Source organism: Bos grunniens, chromosome 28, assembly GCF_055505025.1.
Source record: "Bos grunniens cultivar Pamir isolate PY7600 chromosome 28, Bosgru_T2T1.0, whole genome shotgun sequence".
NCBI classification, from domain to species: Eukaryota; Metazoa; Chordata; class Mammalia; order Artiodactyla; family Bovidae; genus Bos; species Bos grunniens.
Window position 1 is genome coordinate 2,626,872 of NC_141192.1, and position 18,062 is coordinate 2,644,933.

Genomic DNA, 18,062 nt, shown 5'->3' on the forward strand with positions numbered 1-18,062 from the left:
AGTGACGCTAATGATGGTCCCTCTCGTAGGTTTGTGGCGAGGTCTGAGGCCAAGCTCCAGGCTCCTCTGTCAGGGGCTGGCACAGCCTGTGTGATGGACATTGTGAGCTCTTGGTCATTCTCCACTGAAGAGCCCTAGGACCTTTGATCATTCACTCAAAGTGCTCCGCATTCTTGTTCCTCCCTGGGAGACGCCTGGAAGAGCCGTCGTCATCGTAAAGGGGCAGCGCACTAGACGGAAGACGCAGGCGTGGCCTTTACCTACAGCTTCCGTAAGCATGTTCACCATTCTCACCACTATGCTAGTAAACAGATTGGGAGAAATAGCGCTTTTTCTGGGCAACTCAGGTGAGCAAAGCGTCAGTTCAGAAGCTGATGAACGTATCAGTTCAGTTCAGTTGCTCAGTCGTGTCCTACTCTCTGTGACCCCATGGACTGCACCACACCAGGCTTCCCTGTCCATCACCAACTCCTGGCGTTTACTCAAACTCATGTCCATCAAGTCGGCGATGCCATCCAACTATATCAGCAAAGGTCTATTCTACCAGGCTACACTTGGTTCTGTGCTCGTGCTGATTAGAAATGCTAGTGAACAACTAGCTAAAATGAAAGTGAAGTTGCTCAGTCGTGTCCGACTCTTTGCGACCCCGTGGACTGTAGCCTATCAGGCTCCTCCGTCCATGGGATTGTCCAGGCAAGAGTGCTGGAGTGGATTGCCATTTTCTTCTCCAGGTGATCTTCCCGACCTAGGAATCGAACCTGGGTCTCCACATTGCAGGCAGATGCTTTACCGTCTGAGCCACCAGGGAAGCCCTGAACAACTAGCTAAGCCAGTACACTTTGATATGGCAAGACAGATGGATTAGTATTTAATATATGTCTATCTTTGTTTGATAGATCAAAGATGGGGAAATTCTTGTTTCCTCATAAGCTGATGCACTGCTTTGTACTTCCTGGCTCAGATCAGGTGTCATTCCCACAAAAGTCCCCTTTTCCCTCCAGGCTGAGCCAGATGCCCTTCAGACCACTGTGCTAAATCCCTTACCATGTGGGCTTGTCTTTCTTCTCTGTCAGATTTGAATTCCCTGGCACAGAGATCAGATCTCATTGTCATGGTATCTTTGGTGCCCAGTGAAGCACCTGGCACAGAGCAGGATCTCTGGAAATGTAATGAGAGGGAGGAAAGAAAAGAATAAAAAAGGATAAGAGTGAGGGATGGGGGGAGGAAGGAAGGAGGCAGCAGTAACTGCCCCCAACCCCACGCAGAAACAGAAAGGAATCTACCTGCAAATGAGTTGGTCCTCACTGTCTCTGGAGGCATTATCTGCTTCTAAGCAACTTAGGTCGTTTGCTGTGAGTGCTGGAGGCCTTCCATCCAGCTGACTTGCTGGGGGGCCAGATGCCCAAGGAAGGAATCCTTACTCTAGATCTGTGAGTGGATGCTGCATTTGGACAGACACGCTTTCCTCTTCTACATCCACAGGGGCAGAGAGGACTGGGAGCTGCTCTTGATCTCCAAGCATCCATCTTTATGGTTTCAGCTCCATCAATGGCCCTGCTCACGTTGCTCCTCGGCCAGAAAGTGACTGGAGTCCAACATGTGTCTGCGTTCAGTTGCTTCAGTCGTGTCCAACCCTTTTGACCCTACGGACTGTCGCCCGCCAGTCTCCTCTGTGCATGGGGGTCTCCAGGCAGGAATACTGGAGTGGGTTGCCGTGCCCTCTGCTAGAGGACCTTCTCAATGCAGGGATCAAACCGGCATCTCGCACATCTCCTGCTTTGCAGGAGGATTCTTTACCACTGAGCCACTGGGGAAGCCCGGTGCCCAAATTTGAACTCTCCTTATATAAAGTACATTTTTCTTTGTGGGGACATGGTTACTGTAACTATGGTTATTTTTTAAGTGGGGGACTCTTGTTAGGTAATTCTTTTCCTGGGTCCTAAGAATTTTGAAATGAGATACTATCTTTCCTGTTTGAGTAAGACGGAAAACAGGTGAGAGCATGCTTGTGATTTGTTGGCAGAGCCAAGATTACAACTTGGTTCTCTTCACTGGCATCCCAGTGAGTGACTCGTGGGAACCGGATTTCTCAGACAACGGCCTGCCTGAGTTCCCGGCTAACCAACCAGCTGACTCACAGGTGTAGACAAGGCTCCTGGCATTGGGCTGGGGCCGGGGGCTTGTGGAGCATTTTCACAATGAAATTCAGGTGTGATTGCACTTTTGTGGAAAACAAGCAGGTATATAAAACTCTGAGTCCAAATCACAACCCAGAATATGTTTAAAGACCCAGTATCTGTGTGAGTCTGGGACACGGTGAGCTGGGGGCCTCCCCGTCTTCCCAGCCTAGAAATGGCATGTTTGCTAAAGGGTCCAGGGCAATGCAGTCTGTGTGGTCCCCTGGGACGTGAGCAGTGCTGTCCTGACAGCTGTCCCGACAGCTGCCCCTTCTAAACGAGAACGAAGGCACTCTAGCCCCCGTCTTTCCCACAGCACAAAAATTAAGAAGCTTCCGTGGAAGCCCCAGGGAGAGGCCCATGAGGCTGGCCTGATTCTTTCCCAACATGTTGTCCACAGTGGGCATCGGCTTACAGACCCTCACTGCTCTCAGCGGTGCAGAGGCGGTTGCTGCACCCTGTTACCCTGAATTGATTCAGAGTCTTTCCTCCAAATCCCAGAGGGACTCGGGAGGAGTGTGATCTCCTTTTGAGCACAGGGCACAGGTACCAGTGATTACATCGGGACTGTCAGGGCCTGACTTGGGTCCCAGTCATCCTTGATGGCGGGTAGGGTCTCCCTCATCTTTGCTGCCCAGTGCTAGGGGGAGAGCCTGGCCCGAGAAGGCAGGGACACCGGGACTGTGGTGGGTGAGTGCTGAGGCCACTCTGCTCCGAGTGGAGACCCTGGGTAGCTGCCCAATCATGATGGAAAACCTGGAGGGCATGACTGTTTACTCACCAGCACAGACCCGTCTCTGCCACAGAAGAAAGATAAGAGTCCAGGGACAACACCTCATCTGCAAACTTGTTTCACTTTTTACCAGAAGATCAGAAAATAGCCTTCAGAGGAAAGTTTCTTCAGTAAAGAAAACCCATTCTATTCAAATAAATATTTCTGCAAGATTGCCTTGGGTTGCTTCTCAGCCATTTCCCCCCTAAGGTGAGCCGGAAGAGCTGCTGGGTCTGAGCGAGGGTGGGGTGGGCCCTGTATGACCTGACCTAGAAGGGGATGTGCTGGGCGGTGTGTTGCCAGCCAGGGCTCAGCGGGGTACAGCGTTTCTGGGGGCCTTAGCTGTGCTCAGGCTGTGAGCCGGCCCTTGAGGAGGAGTGGATGGGATGCTGAAGGGAAGGCTTGTTAGGAATCAGGCCGGATACACATGGGTGCCAGGGTCAGGGGAGAAGGACAGGGAGGCAGGGAGGGAGGGAGAAAGGAAGAGGAGTGGGTCCGGGATCCAGGAGCTCTGAAGGGACTCTTTATGTGAGCAGAGCAGCGCCCTCCCAGGGAGGCGAGCCCCTCAGGTTGGGTTTGCTCAGGATCCCAGCTTCCTCACAAATTTTAGGGATCTCAAATGGCTGAGTATGAGTTGATGTGTGTATGTGTGTGTGTGATTGTTCAGGGGGAGAGGGAAGTAGCTTTTCTGGTTTTGTTGTGGGGCCGGGGGCTGGTTTGTCCACTACGATGCTCAAGAAATGCCTTCTGTGGCAAAGTCCTCTAGGTCGTTGGTGGGGATGATGCCCAGGCTTGGAGCATCTCCCCCCTCCTGCCCTGCACTCTGGGGGGGCCCCTCGGGGCGCTGGCCTGCAGAGGGCTGGGTGGGGTTGCTGGGAGCCGCAGAGGCCAGCTGCAGGCCCACCTCGTGGACGCTCTGGGGCCTGAGGCCGGCTGCCTCGGCGGTGTGAGGGCGCTGCCTTAGGAAGGTGGGGGCAGAGAGCTGAGAGGAGCAGCGCAGGGGCATCAGAGCCGTCACGGGCAGGGGCCGGAAGCCGGGGTACAGCACGTAGGGGGCAGCAAGGGCGTCCGGCGGGGTTGGCTCAGGGGAGGCCCCCTCAGAGGATGGGATGGAGACCTTGACGTATTTGCCTGTCTCTGGGTCATAGAAGGTCTTGATTTTCACCTGGAGCGGCAGATCGAAGACAAAGTACTCTCCAGACTGGGGGTCCTGGAGGACCTTCTGGGTGGCAGGGTAAGGGGGCTGGGGTGTAAGCGACTGGGGCCCCCCAGGCCTCCTCTGGACTGGCTCTGAAAGGGCTGACACCGAGTGGCGGTGCGCGGGAGGGGGCAGGGCGCGGACCACGGGGAGCCTGGGGCGGGGCCTCTCTCCGGGGGACAGCGGCCGTCGCTCTGAGTCCTCAGGGTTCAGCTTTTCTTCCCGGCGTTCTCCATGCTTCTCCTGTGGCTGGTCGATCTTTCTCCTCTTGCTTGCCAGCTTCTTTGCCCGCCGCAGGGCCTTCTCTGTTTTGGGCGGGACTGCAGGTGGCTTGCCAGCCGCCCTCTCCAGCTGAGCAGGAGGCTCTGGCTTCTCCAGGAGGCTAGCCGAGCTGGTGGCCACGTCCAGCAGTGAGCCTCTTGGAGAAAGCGTCCTGAGGTCTTCGGCTGATGGCTCCAGCTGGGGGTCGGAGCCAGGCTCCCACGCAAGGGCATGCGTCAGGTCTTCCCTCCGGGCCACCCTGCCAGGGCTGGGGCTGGCCCAGGGGCTGCTGCGCGGAGGCTCCCCTGGCAGCAGACCAGGCTCACTAAGGGCCTGGGAAGCATCGTCCCAAATGCTGCTGGCAGCAGGGGAGCACGCACTGTTCTCCTCCAGGGAGCTGGCATTGGGGGAAGCCGCCAGCTCACCGGTGACCCATCTTCTCCCCGGGGGCCCTGCTCTGGGAGTAGATAAAAAGTGACTATTGAAGCCTTGCACCTGCTCTTCCCAAAAAGCTCCCAGCTGCTGTGGGGGTAGCTGGTCTTCTGGGTCATCTTCCGGCAAAGTTATGGTAGGGATGCACCTTGGAGCGTCCAGCTTCACCGGGTCTGTTGAACCGCTCTTGCCGTTGTTCACCGTAACTTTCTGTGTGGCCTTTTGGGGTGGCTTCATCCCCTGGCCCTCTCCTGTGAGTGGAGAAGATGGAACATGCCACTTTGGGGCTGCCTGGGAGGCCTCCGACCTGGTGGCGCTGGGCACCCTCTCTTGGTCCTCCAGCCCCTCACAGGCCACCCCCTTCACGTGTGTGCCCCGGGCACTGGTGGGTGTCAGCGTGCTGGGCATTTCCTGGCTCTCAGCGGCACAGAGACCAGCATCCCCGCCCCAGCCTGACCTTGGCAGTTCTTCTTCTTTGTGGCCACTGCCCAGTGGGGACTCCGAGGACACGGACCTCAAGAGGGGCAGCATGATGGGTTTGATCACGGGGGTGGCCCTCAGCGTGTTGTCTTTAATTGCGAAGAGTATGTGCTTGTTTGAAGTGGAACCTGGTGAAGGGGCGAGGCCTCTGGCATGTGGCAGAGCTGTATCTGACTTACTTCCCCCGGTCCCAGTACGTCTGAAATCAGCTTCCTCCCTCGGCGCCTTCCTGGGGCTACCTCCTGGCAAACTTTCTTCTTCTGGCAAGGATTCCCGCTTGCTGTGCTCCTCCACGCACGCATTCCCATTACTCACGGCACCATACTCTAGCTCATCTTCCTCCATCACTTTCTCCTGCTCATCCTTCCAACCGTCACCTGCATTCATGTTGTTCCTGCCGTCTTCCTGCTGGGTCTCCGCGAACCACGTCTTCTGCTGATCCTCAAACGAGGCAAAGGACTGATCCGAAGAGCTGGTGCTGAATTTGGCCTTACTTTTGAGGCCTGGCATAAAATCAGACTGGCTGTCGCTATAAAACACATCTTCCTCCTCGGGAGAAAGGGGCCCTGGGGAGAATTTCGGGTTGAAGTTTGGATTCTGAAGTCCTGCCTGTCTCTCGGGTTCTGTCTCTTGAGAGATGGATCTCAAGAATCCATTCTCTAGGCCGGAGGTCTTTGGGGTCTCTGCAGCCTTCCCTGCCTCAGGGTCTTCGCTGCAAAGCTTCAGGGACAGATGTTTCCTGCGGAGGCGTTGCCTGGAGTCTGAACGCCAGCTGGGCCTGGCATCATGCATCTCTGATTCTCCATTGGTATCATCCTTCTCATAGTTGTTCCTGTTGGCAGCCTCGCCATTGACACAGAAGGGGGCTTTGGTGATAATTGATGGTGAGGTGGGAGTTAGGTAGGTGTCTGCAGAGGCTGCATCAGGGTCAGCTTTGGGGTCCTTCTGGGTACTGGTGAGTGGCACAGAAGGGCTGTCATCTGGTGTCTCCTTAGAGAACTCATCTGGAGGGTTTTCCTCGAGCCCATTGGGAAGGAGTCCGCCGTTGCTCAGGGATTCTTGGTTGCCTCTGGTTTTCTCATCTGGGCCTTTCATGAGAGGCGAGGGACTGTATGTGCTTTTCACACGCTTCCGCACATCTTTGAGGTTGAACAGCAGGCTGGGGGCTTTAGATTTGTAGCTGTCCCGGGACTGACAATCACTGGGATCCTTCTCTTGGTATCCATTTAGCTGTCCTGGGGGTGTAGGGGTTATCTCCGCTGGCTGGCTGTCAGACGACTCCAGGACCTGTTTGGTGGGTATGACAGGGGTCAGAAGCTTACTGATGTTGAAAGGAGGATCGTAATGCTCGTGGGGCTCCACAGGCATATCAAGAGCATCCTTTTCTGGAAACTGCACCTGGGGATTGTGCTTTGTATACAAGGCTGGGCCTCTCCAGTTCGTCTGTTTCTTCTCTTCCGAAGCATCTTGTAGATTGTCTTTCCCTCCCTTGCCAGGCTTTGGTTTCCTCCAGGGGGCATGGGTCGGTTTCAATGGAGGAGGGTCAGCCTGTGAGCTGGAAGCTTTTTCTTCCATAGCAAATATCTGGGCTCCCAAATCCCTCGACACCCAGGTTCCAGATGTGGAGAGAGTCCCTGCAGCCATCTTGTTCTCTTCCTGACTGCAGTTGGCCCGGACATGGCAGGGGGAGGTTTTTTGCTCAGAAGCCGGGGGCTCTCTTAACAAGGGCGTGTCCTCATAACGCTTGAGAGCCTTGCTTTCTGGGACAGCGTCAGCAGCATCCTTTCTCTCGGGTAGCCTCGGCTGGTGGGCATTCCATGACTCAAAAGCACTGTTCTCACTATGGAGAAAGGTCCCTTTGCGAGCCCACTCCTGGCCCCTTCCAGGCTCACTGGTGGCCGCCTTGTGGGCAGGAGAGGGGAACTTTGGCTCGAATGAATTGGCTGCATGTTCAGATGTTGGGAGGAAGCTGTTGGGGCCATGACTGGCCATTTCGGGATTCTTGGGGGCTTCCTGCTCCCCGTGCTTCCGGCCAGGCTGGTGGCTGGCCTGATGGGTGCTGGAGACTTCGGCAGGCACCCTCCTGACAGTCAGAAAGGCAGAATCGAAGCAGAAGTTGACGCCACTTTCTGGAAGAGGGGCAAATTTGGGGGGATTTTTGAGAGCTGGGGGCTTGCTGGTAGGAGGCCCGCTGTCACAGCGCTGGCTCTCGGTCCTGTCGAAAGATTTGATCAGAGATGACACTTTGGAAATAGGCTTGTTGCTGCTCCTCAGGCCAGAAACTGGCACTTCCAGTCGCCTCTGGGCTGGTGTCAGTGGGGAGCTGCTTTTGGGGTACTTTTCCTCCCCTTGAACATACTTGGGCAGCTGTTGGAATGTGGCCGCCCAGCCTGCATGCTCAGTGCCTTGGGATGGTAACTGACTCCAGATGCCGCTTTTCCTGTGTGTGTGGCTCACCGTCCCCTGGTGAAAATTCCCAAACACCTGGCGGGTGATATCCGGGGACAGGGCCAGGTCAGAGTCATGGAAGGATGCGTCCTCTGAGATGCACAAGCTCCGGAACGCGCGGTCCGTGAGGCTGCTCACCTCCTTGTCTGCATCGTCCAGCACGCTGCCAATGCTTGAGGAGTCGCTGAAGCCGTCCATGCACTTCTTGCTCCCCTGCATCGTCCGCCAGCCAGCAAGCCTGTCCCCGTCAGCCAGTGGGTGCCTCTGGGGATGATTTCAGAAGGGTTGGATGCAGCTCTCTTCCCACAAAACTAGAGCTTCCTGATGATCAGATGCAATTGCAAAGTGGGAATTTCTTTTTCTCTGCAAAGGAAAGAAGTGCAGGGTATGAATATGATACCCAACTTAGTGGCATCATATAAGATGACACGCCGCTGTGGGTGGGCAAGGGTGCCCGTGATGGTTGATTTTACGTGTCAGCCTGGCTGGACCACGATGCCCAGGTTTTGGCCAAATGCCAGTGAAGCATTTTATACTGCTTTAAAGGCCCACAATGTGAGTGGGCCTTGTCCACAAGGCTGAGAAGCCCTGAGCAGTAGGCAATCCTACTTCTAGGCTTTGGACTGCACTTGCAACATCAGCTCCCCCTCGGGGTCCAGCGTGTTGGCTGCCTGCAGACAGTAGGCTTGCCAGCCCATCGCGACACGAGCCAGTTCCTTACAGTAAGCTCCTTCTCCCTCCATGTGCATATACATACATATATACACATGTGTGTGTGTGTGTGTGTGTATATATATAAATAATAGGATATGTGTGTGTGTGTGTGTGTGTGCATTTATGCATGTGTATATGTGTGTATTGGTTCTGTTCCTCTGGAGAACCCTGACTAATACAGTGCCTCAAGTGCAGATGTGTCATTTTTGCAGAGAACTTCCCTGGCATTCCATGTTTCCTCCTCGCCGCCTGTCACAGTGCCTGGTTTATTTCCTCTGTGGTCCTGAGCACAATCTAAAATAAAATGTACTTCTTTCTTGACCAGCCTCTGCTTAGCCTATAAGAACCAGGTGCTCAGGAGCCGCTAGACTGTCTGCTTGCTGACTGCCCTGGTCCCAGAGCCACCCCAAGCGGGCACAGACCCTACAGCCTGGGATCCTTGGCTCTCCAACGTGCCCTTGGATGTGGCCAGCGGGAGGTGCTGGTAGGAGCCTGGACTGAGGGGGACCCAGCAGGCCAGGCATTTCCGTCCCTCTGCTGGCTTCCTGCTCTGACTGTGCTTGGGGTCCGGGCAGTACTGCAGTCTTCTCTAACTACGGCCCCTCCCCGGGCTCTGATTCTCCTTGCTGCCCTTACCCGGCTGTCACTTCCCGAATGACTCCACCTCCTGGGGTCTCCCCCTTTCTGCCCCACCTCTGTTATAGCCCCTTCATTACATTCTCCTTCCTTTTAAAATTGTGGTGACGTACACAGGACACAGAGTTCACTCTTAACCATTGTAAGTGTGCGCTTCAATAGTATTACGTGCTTTCATACTGTTGTGCAGTCACCACCACCATCCATCTGCAGAACTTTCTCATCTTGCAAACTGAACTCCGTACCCACTGAATAATAACCCCCATTCTCTTCTCCCCAAACCCCTAGAAACTACCATTCTTTTATCTGTATCCACGAATTTGACTACTCTAAGGTACCTAATTTGAGGGGAATCGGACAGCATTTATCTTTTTGTGACCAATTTATTCACTTAGCATCATATCCTCAAGGGTCATCCATGCTGTAACATGTGTCAGAATTTCCTTCCTTTTTAAGATAACGTTGCATTGTATGCATATGTCACATTTTGTTTATCCATTCATCTGTCAGTCGACACCGAGTTTGCTTCCACTTTTTGGCTGTTGTGAATAATGCTGCTATGAACACGGGTGTCTGAATGTCTGTTCAAGATCCTGCTTTCAGTTTTGGGGGGCACATACTCAGAGATGGAATCGATGGGCCACATGGTCGTTCTAGTTTTAATTTTTTGAGGAGTCTTTATACTATTTTCCACATGAGCTGTGTCATTTTGTACACCTGCCAACAGTGCGCAGGAGTTCCAATTTCTGTTTTTTTTCCAATTTCTGTTTTGTTTTTTTTCCCTGATAGTTGTGGTTGCGGTTGTTCAGTCACTCAGTTATGTCCCGCTCTTTGCGACTCCATGGACTGCAGCACGCCAGGCTTCCCTGTCCTTCACTCTCTCCTGGAGTTTGCTCAAACTCACGTCCACTGAGTCGATGATGTGGTTGTTTTTTTTTACAGTAGCCATCCTAACATGCGTGAGGTGGTTCATTGCATTCCCTCCTGGATTCTTCGCGAGGATGCTGCTTCCTGACGGGGAGCCTGATCACTACCAGGGGTACATACCTCCGAAGCCTAGAGCAGGCCTGGCCAGGGCCGGGGCGAGTATGTCAAACGTTAGATAAAATACCAGGTATGGACCCTAGACTGAGCTCCAGTGGGGGGCATTTGGACAGTGAACTTCCAGCAGGGTGCTGTGAGCCTCAGCTGCCAGGTGATACACTCACACAGCCTCCCCACTCATGTTAGCAGAGGAGGCTGGAGAGGCGGCACACCCTGCTAGCCTGGCCGGCCTGCACAGTAAGCACGGGGCCTGAACAGGTCTGCTAGGGATGGAGGATGAAGATGCTCCACCAGGGTGGCAGGGCCGCAGGTCGGGAGTCCCAAGTCCCATCCTGGCTCCTCAGAGAAGGCCACCTACAGGGTGTCCCACTATGGCCGATGCCACCATGCCGGCCGCACTGATCTGATCCCAGAGGCCGGCCTTCCTCGGAGGTTTCTCCTCCTGTCTCTGGACCACAGCACTCTGGTAGGCTTCTAATGCTGATTTGTGGACAGGCTGACTTCTTTTTATGAATGAAAGGGCTGAGTTGGGGCTGCCAGAGAAAGCAAAGGACCTCAAGTTCTAGTAAACTGGATGAGCTGATGAGGCGCCACTGACTGGCCCTGGAAAAGACTGTCCTTATGTGCCTTGAAAATCTGCGCTCTTGCTCCCCAGAAAGAATAGTAAGTGCCGTTTAGGAGGCACTTGAAAGGGGAGAGCTGCAGCCTAGCCCCCTCACCTGGCCTACCTCACCCCATCCCCATCCCCTGTTCCCTTGTGTACTTTGGCTCAAAAACCTGCAGAAGCTAATGCTCATGATCTCAGACCCCCACACAGCTACTCCTGACCACAGGGGTTGGAAGCATTCTGATGTCTGGGGAAATGATTGCCTTTCTGATCAAAGGAACGATCCCCATCGTCTCCGCTCTCTTGGTGCCCTTTCTTCTCGCTTTATTGCACACGAGAAGCCTGAAACTGTATTCGTTTGATCCCCTGGACTAGGAAAGAGCAACCCACTCCAGTATTCTTGACTGGAGAATTTCATGGACAGACGAGCCTGATAGGCTACAGTCCATGGGATTGCAGAGTGTTGGACAGCACTGAGCAACTGAGTGCGCGCTCACACACACACACACACACACACGCGCGCGCGCGCACACACACAGTTCAACTTGTAACACTGAGGTGTTCACTTTGCAACCCTGAGGGAGAAACAATGCTGACTCAAGGTCAATTTGCTGAGGACCACCTGGTACACAAAAGAACATTCCTGAGTCCTTGATGACACTGCAGGGCTGTGAGCCTGGGCCAGAACCACCCCCTCCTCTGGAATCTGTGTTATTGGGGTGAGTTAGGGGCCCTCCGTGGCTTCAGCCACTGTAAGTCAAGTTTTCTGTATCTTGAGGTCTTAACAATAGAGTCAGGGAGTCTTCTGGTATCCTGAATGCTGGGGTTTTGACCTCAATAAGACTGAACTCAGTAACATTGGGCTTTCTCTACTTCCACAATAGCACGGAAATAGGATACTTGGGGATCCAAATTAGAATCTTAGAGTTAAATAAACACCCCCAGTCAATTAAATACCACCTACTACTAGCAGATACTTATTATTTTTTAAACACTCATCTTCCATCCCCTCCTTTGAGCAAGAACACGTGATACCTTTTGGGAAGTTTCCTCCACTCTTGGCCTTCAGTCTTCATGGGGCTGAAAGTCAAGGAGCCTGCAGAGACCTCTCAGAGCTAAGGGTGCATGTGAGACCCAAGGCAGCCTATGGCACGCTTTCTCCTGGAGCGATGTAAGGATGAAGCCTCCCTGCCCATCTTTGTCAGCGGCAGCACCTTCTTTGTGTCCTTTCCCAGCTTGGAACTTCAGCCTTCACCTTGAGTCTACAAGGGTTCCTATTTCCTTTTAGTACTTATCTGTTTCTGATTTATTTGTCTAGTTTCTGTTTCTATTGCATGTGACCAAAAAACCCAAAATGATCTAGGGTTTGTGTCAGAATTCCAAACAGTTAACGAAAGCTGATCACTGGTATTTAGAGTATTCAGAAAATAACCACATTCCTTCTGCCTCAGGAAGAAGAGAGACGTCCCTCTTGCTGGCTTCATTCAGATACTTTCTTGCACTCTTACTTGACTGACCTGGGTTCAATGGGATGATCATAAAGTTGGCTTCAGCTTCCCCACTCCCACCCGCTAATCTCCCAGATACCCGGTGGAACCTTCAGCAGAGTAACTCAAACTGAAGAGGTGTCCAGGGCCCGGCTCTTGGATTAGTTCCGTACCTGCTACAGGAGTGGGAGCTGCAGGTGCCTGCCTTGTTGCGTTTTAGGAACTGTAGTTTTAAAACTTCTTTTCACGCTGACGTTTGCTGACATTGCTACCCATCTAGAGAGAAGAAAAGTGATCTTGTTGGAACCCCTCAGGCCAAAAAACCAAGCAGGTATTCAGTGCAAAAGATACCTTTAAATGTCAGTAATACAATTGGCTTTCAATTTTAGTTTTAATTTCACATTTGAACTCAACAAAATTCCAAATATAGGCAAGGTGGTTTTATATCCCTTCCAGTGATCATGAATTTGTGTCTGGCCCAAGAAACCTTAAGGAACCTGCTTCAAGCCTTTGGGATTTTTAATATGACTGGCTTAGTTGTGAATCACTTTTTGCTAGTTACATTGGCCCAAAGTCCCTTTTCCCCTGTGAATTAATAACTCAGGTTTTGCAGTAAAGAGAACTAGAGTGGTTGAACTTGAATCCACTCACAAGGAAGAAGTGTTCAATTCATTGTTGGCAGAAGATTTGGATATCTGTTTTGACAGCTAAAAGAACCCAAAAGCTGCCCAGGAGGATTTTAAGAGTATTCAGAGTGAAGTGTGAACTAGTTAAAATAAATTCACTGTGCACACTAAAAACGCAGACCACCAGGGCTTCCAGAAGCCTGTCCTCATCTTGTAGCTCCTGGATATTCATCCAGTCTGCAGTGGTTTATTAATAATATTAATAATCATGATAGCTCAACTTTGCGGAGCGCATGTCTTTGGAGATGCCCAGAGGCACTTTGTGCTGCTCACTATCTGGCTAGCGCCCTCCCTGACACTGAGGCCGTCCTTCGTGTCCTGACCACGCTCTGGGTTCACCTTTTCCATAGCTCATGCCATACTGTCACCCATCATAACCCATGTGTCGTAGGAATGATGGTTGCTTCATTCGCTCCTCAGTTAGAAAATTCCATGAGTCCAGGAAGGGAGTCTTATTTGCTCTCATGTACCAAACATACCAACACAGAAGTCGGATAAATGTTTGTGGCAATGCTCTGAATTGGGTGTCTTCAATTTGAATTTTGATGGAGGGCTAGCAGACACAGAAAAGAAACGAGAGAGAGAGAGAGAGAAGTTCTATTGAGCAGGACCCGTGGCCTTGGGTCTTAAGGTGGTTTGGAAAGCTCAGATTTGTGTCACTAACTAGAGAGCACACTCCTGTCTGCAGCTTCCCCTGGGTGCAACTTCGGGATGAGGGTAAAATCAGTGCATGTCACGTATGGACAAGACAGAGGTGCAGAAGGCCATGCTGCCCTTTATTCTGTGGACATTTAGGGAGCCATCGCTCCGTGCTGGGGGTCACAGACTCACTGTCATTGCTGCTGAAACACATTTTTCAGAGGCCAGCACAAAACCATCCTCCTCCCTGCTTTCGACTGTTTGAAGGAAGCCAACCTCAGTGGCTGAAAAGTCTGGCTCATAAGAGCATTTTCCAGGTGAAAGAGTGCAGTTTCCCTCAGGCAACACGAATGAGGCAAAACAGCATACTCTCAAATCATGCTGTAAACAAGGCCTTGGAATCTGCCTTGATGAATATATAGAAACAAGAATGAATATTTATTCATGGTGTGGTAAGTTCCTATTTATGTCTATGCCTTCAAAATCAATTTGTTCTTTTGAATGCTTCCTGACTCCTCACCCCCTATTATTCCCTTGACTCGTTTACTCTGCCTTTAGTCTCCCCTTCCCCAAGGGATTGCCCAAGGGGGAACTTGGCTCCTCATCTGACTTAACTTCTAAGGTGCAATCAAGACCGTTGGCCACTATCTTCCTGGGAAGCTCTCCCATCTTGATTTGGGAGATGTACATACTTTACATCTCAGCCTAATGGTTCATCCCTTATCTTCCTCTCCTGGACGGTTGGATTTCCCCTGCACCTGGCCCCGGGACCTCTTCTCCTCTCCCTTGATGGGCTCACCAGGGGATTTTAGCCACACTCGTGGTTGCCACGAGCTTCCATGCATTGATGGCATGTCCAGGCCAGGTCACCTGTCTGGGCCCAGCCTCTGTCTCCATCTGTCCCCTGAACAGCTCCATAGGCTCACACACTTAATATGGAACCCACGACCTTTCCACAGGCCAGTTCTTCCTTTGAGGGGCCCGGAAATCTGACTCCCTGTGACTGCTCCCTCTCCCTCTTCCATGCCTTCCCTAAACCGAGCCATTTCCAGGTCCCACAAGTCTCATCTCTGAAAGGCCTCTTACCCGCTGCACATGATTCCCATCGCCATGGTCCCTGTGTGGCCTCAGCTGCTGTCATGTCTCCCTTTGGTGATGGCAGGAGCCCATTGTCATTCTCTGCACCACTCCCAGAAGCAGCTTTTAAAGAACAAACCTGTTCATGTCAACCTCTAGTTTAGAACTGCCTAATGACTTCCCAGTTTGAAAGAAGGAAAATCAATCTCCTTAAACAAGTCTCCCTTTCCATTCTTATCTTGGACTATTTTTCTCTTCATGCTTGGCTTTCCAGCCACCCTGGACTTTTACCAGCTTCTTTGATATGCCATGCTACCTCCTGCCTCAGGGTCTTTGCACAGGTTGTTCCCTCTGCTTAGAGTTCTTTGACTCCACCTTTCTCCTGTTAACTGCGTAACTCCTATGCATACTTCAGAACCCACCTCACAAGCCCCTTCAATAAGGCAGATTCCTCAGGCTAAGTCTCTCTGCTGTCTGCTTTCGCACCACGCTATACCCCTCTCCTCTGAAGTACTTATTATAATTGTAATTACGTATTTAACTGGATGACTGTGGAACGCTTGTCTTTCCTGCCAGGCTGGACGCCTCACTGTGGCAGGGGCCCCTGTCTATCTGGCTCTCAGGCTATCTCCCCTTGTGGCACAGTGCATAGCACAGAAATATCTGTTTACAAATTAGCAAATCCCTCGGCTTCTGTCATGATATTATTCGCACTACTGACTGGCTTAGTGGGACATTACTGAAAGTGACTTATAGTCCAGTAGTTCTAGAATTATCACAAATTTCAAATTAGTGAATTTGAACCCAGGTGACTTTAATTTTTCCTTTTGATTCCAAGCCCTAAAAGATTTAAAATCTGCCTGTGGTGGGAGCTGGAAGCAGGCTGAGCAGATCATCCTTATGCTGGCCCACAGGCTGGCTGGCAGGTGTTCACTCACACCACGGCATATGCCAGTGAAGTTAGGGCTGAGTTTCAGGCTGAATGTATGCTAGCATTTACATCAGGGAGAAATAAGTGACTTCACGACTTTGCCATTTTCCTGTTTGTCAGAGTCTCTAACCGCACTCAGTGCTCCACATTGGGGAACGGTTTTGAATCTCTCTGGAGGGTTAGCGTCCAGAAAATGATTGTTGCATACGTTAACTGTGGTGTTGATTACAGACACATTGCAAATGGTCATTAGCTGAGACGATGCCTAAATTTTGGGTGTCAGCAGGTGGAGCATTGGCATCTGCCCTTATACAGGCAACCCTGGAGCCTAGACAGACTTCTGAGAACTGCTCTCCTAACACTCCATCTGCAGATGCTGGACGCTGGGCATGGGTCCTGCGAAGCACCAGAGCACAAAAGGGGAAATGGGGTCCCCAGCAGGAAGGCATCAGTGGGGTTTTCCAGTTCAGCCTTCAGGGAGGGGCCAAAGGCTGAGGTGATACAACCACAGAGAAGACGTGCATGGAGCAGACGGGGGCGCGCACGCACTGCTGCTGCAGCCAGAGGCAGGGAGAACTGTACTTGAAGAAGTGTTTCGTCCTCTTTTCATTGCAAGGATCATCTTTTTGAACTAAAATATGTCAAAGAAGCCAGATCTGTGGGAGCATCCCCATGAATCAGCTTTTTCTCACCGTGAGCAATGAAATAGCCTTTGCATGATTGTTACTAAATTCTGACTCTTCCAAAATGTTTTCTCAAGTGATGCTTTTCCCCACATCATCCTGAATGATGCTGCGGAACTACTGTGGACTGGAATAAGTCATTTTGCACAGATATCATTTTTTCTCTCTCTCGTTCTTTCTCGAGTGTCTCACATTCAAGGCCCTCTAGGCGGGCGAGCCAGCAGTTCCCTCACTCCCGTTCCCGCCAGGCCTGCGGTGCCCTGGGCTTACTTCCTCGGGGTTGGTCCTGGCTTACTTCCTTGGGGCGGTAGTCCCTCTGCCTGGAATGTGTCTCTGTGTTCCCCATTCACCAGTTCCTGACCACTTCCTCCTCTCTTCCCCTATTCCTTATAGAATTCTTAAAAAAAAAAAGTCACTGCATTATTCCACTTTATCTGATATGAATCCATCTTCCCAACCAAGCTCTGAGCTCCTCAGGGGTGAGGTCCCCGGCTGGTTCCTCTCTGACTGACAGGGTGCCTGTGTCACGGTGGCCATTCGTCAAGGCTCTCAGCTGCTGCTGCTGAGTACACTTCTTGGGCCACAAGGACGTGATGACAGAGGTTTGCGGCGAGTGTGCGGCCTGGGAAGGCAGTAGAAAGCTCCGGTGCCTCACGCTCTCCTGGTCTCTCACGGGACTCCTGGCCGGCAGCCAGCCCAGGCCTGACGGGTCAGGCAGCCCCACCTTACACCCCACCAGGCTCTGAGGACAGAAGTGGCCAGGGAAAGGGAGCCTGCTGGCGCCCCCTACAGACCCTGGTCCAGACTGCCGCACGCAGCTGCTCAGGGCTAGCGGCCGTGGCGGGTCCACAGAACCCCAGCAGACTGCCCCCCGGCAGGCCCCAGCCCCTCACTCCTCCACGTGGCTGCACACTGAGAGTTCTGAGATAACAGAGCTTCGGAATACTCCCTGTCGCACCGTTGCTGAGTGACAGAGGGCCTGGGACCCCAGCCTGGCTGGGCTTGGAGTCGAGACGCGGCAAGGGAGGTCTCAGTTGGTGGTCTGGCATGGCTGGGTTGCCAGATTGAGCAAACTGAAAATGCAGAATACTCAGAGAAATCTGAATTTCAGATAGAACAATGAACATATTTTAGTATAAGTATGTCCTATATTTGGGCCATACTTTATATTAGTCAAATTTCTCTATAAAATTAATCATCCCATGTTTATGTTAAAAATAGGTACCCTGTATTTATCTGAAATTCAAATTGCACTGGACGTCTTGTTTTTTCATCTGGCAACCTGAGGTCCTCACCAGCTTTTAGTACCCAAAGTGGATCACAGTCAGAGGAAGCCAGTCCGGTGAGTCAATCCTGGGATGACTCATCGCTGCGTGTTACTCTGCAGTTCAGGACACACTCTGGGATCCATAATCACGTTTGATTCTTGTGACCCTGATGGAATGGGTTCAACAGGTCTTTATCAGCACCATTTTCTAGGCAGAGAAAGAAAGGCACGAAGAGGTACAGATACTGCTCAGTGTCACAGCATGTAAAAAAGAGAACTGGGATTGGGATTCAGCTCGGGTTCACCGCCTGACCACCCCACACTTTCTCCAGCATGAAGCCCTGGCCCCTCTGATCACTGGGCTCAGGCACAGAAGGGCGTGGCCCGGCTCCTGGACTGGAGCTCAAGGGAGAATTGAGGATCCATGGAGAAAAGGATGGTTTATCATTCTGTTCACCTCCTAAGAACTTCACAGCCCAGTTTTTCATGACAACAACAGGAGCAGAAGGGACCATTCGGCGGG

General features: G+C 52.0%; 1 protein-coding gene across 11 annotated transcripts in view; it reads right to left on the reverse strand.

Moving 5' to 3' along the window:
- Nucleotides 1–3,012: 3,012 nt before the first annotated feature.
- C28H10orf71 (chromosome 28 C10orf71 homolog) overlaps nt 3,013–18,062 on the reverse strand; it is a 51,655-nt gene continuing 36,605 nt past the window's right edge. For 6 of the 11 annotated variants that reach the window (XM_086381605.1, XM_086381601.1, XM_086381602.1 and 3 more), the window contains one exon: nt 3,013–8,131. In XM_086381605.1, the coding sequence (XP_086237731.1) occupies nt 3,683–7,987 (4,305 nt within the window). In that variant the 5' untranslated portion in view covers nt 7,988–8,131 and the 3' untranslated portion in view covers nt 3,013–3,682. Of the gene's footprint in view, nt 8,132–12,429; nt 12,533–18,062 lie in introns of all 11 variants that reach the window. The other 5 variants (XM_086381600.1, XM_086381596.1, XM_086381597.1 and 2 more) reach the window with 1 other exon arrangement.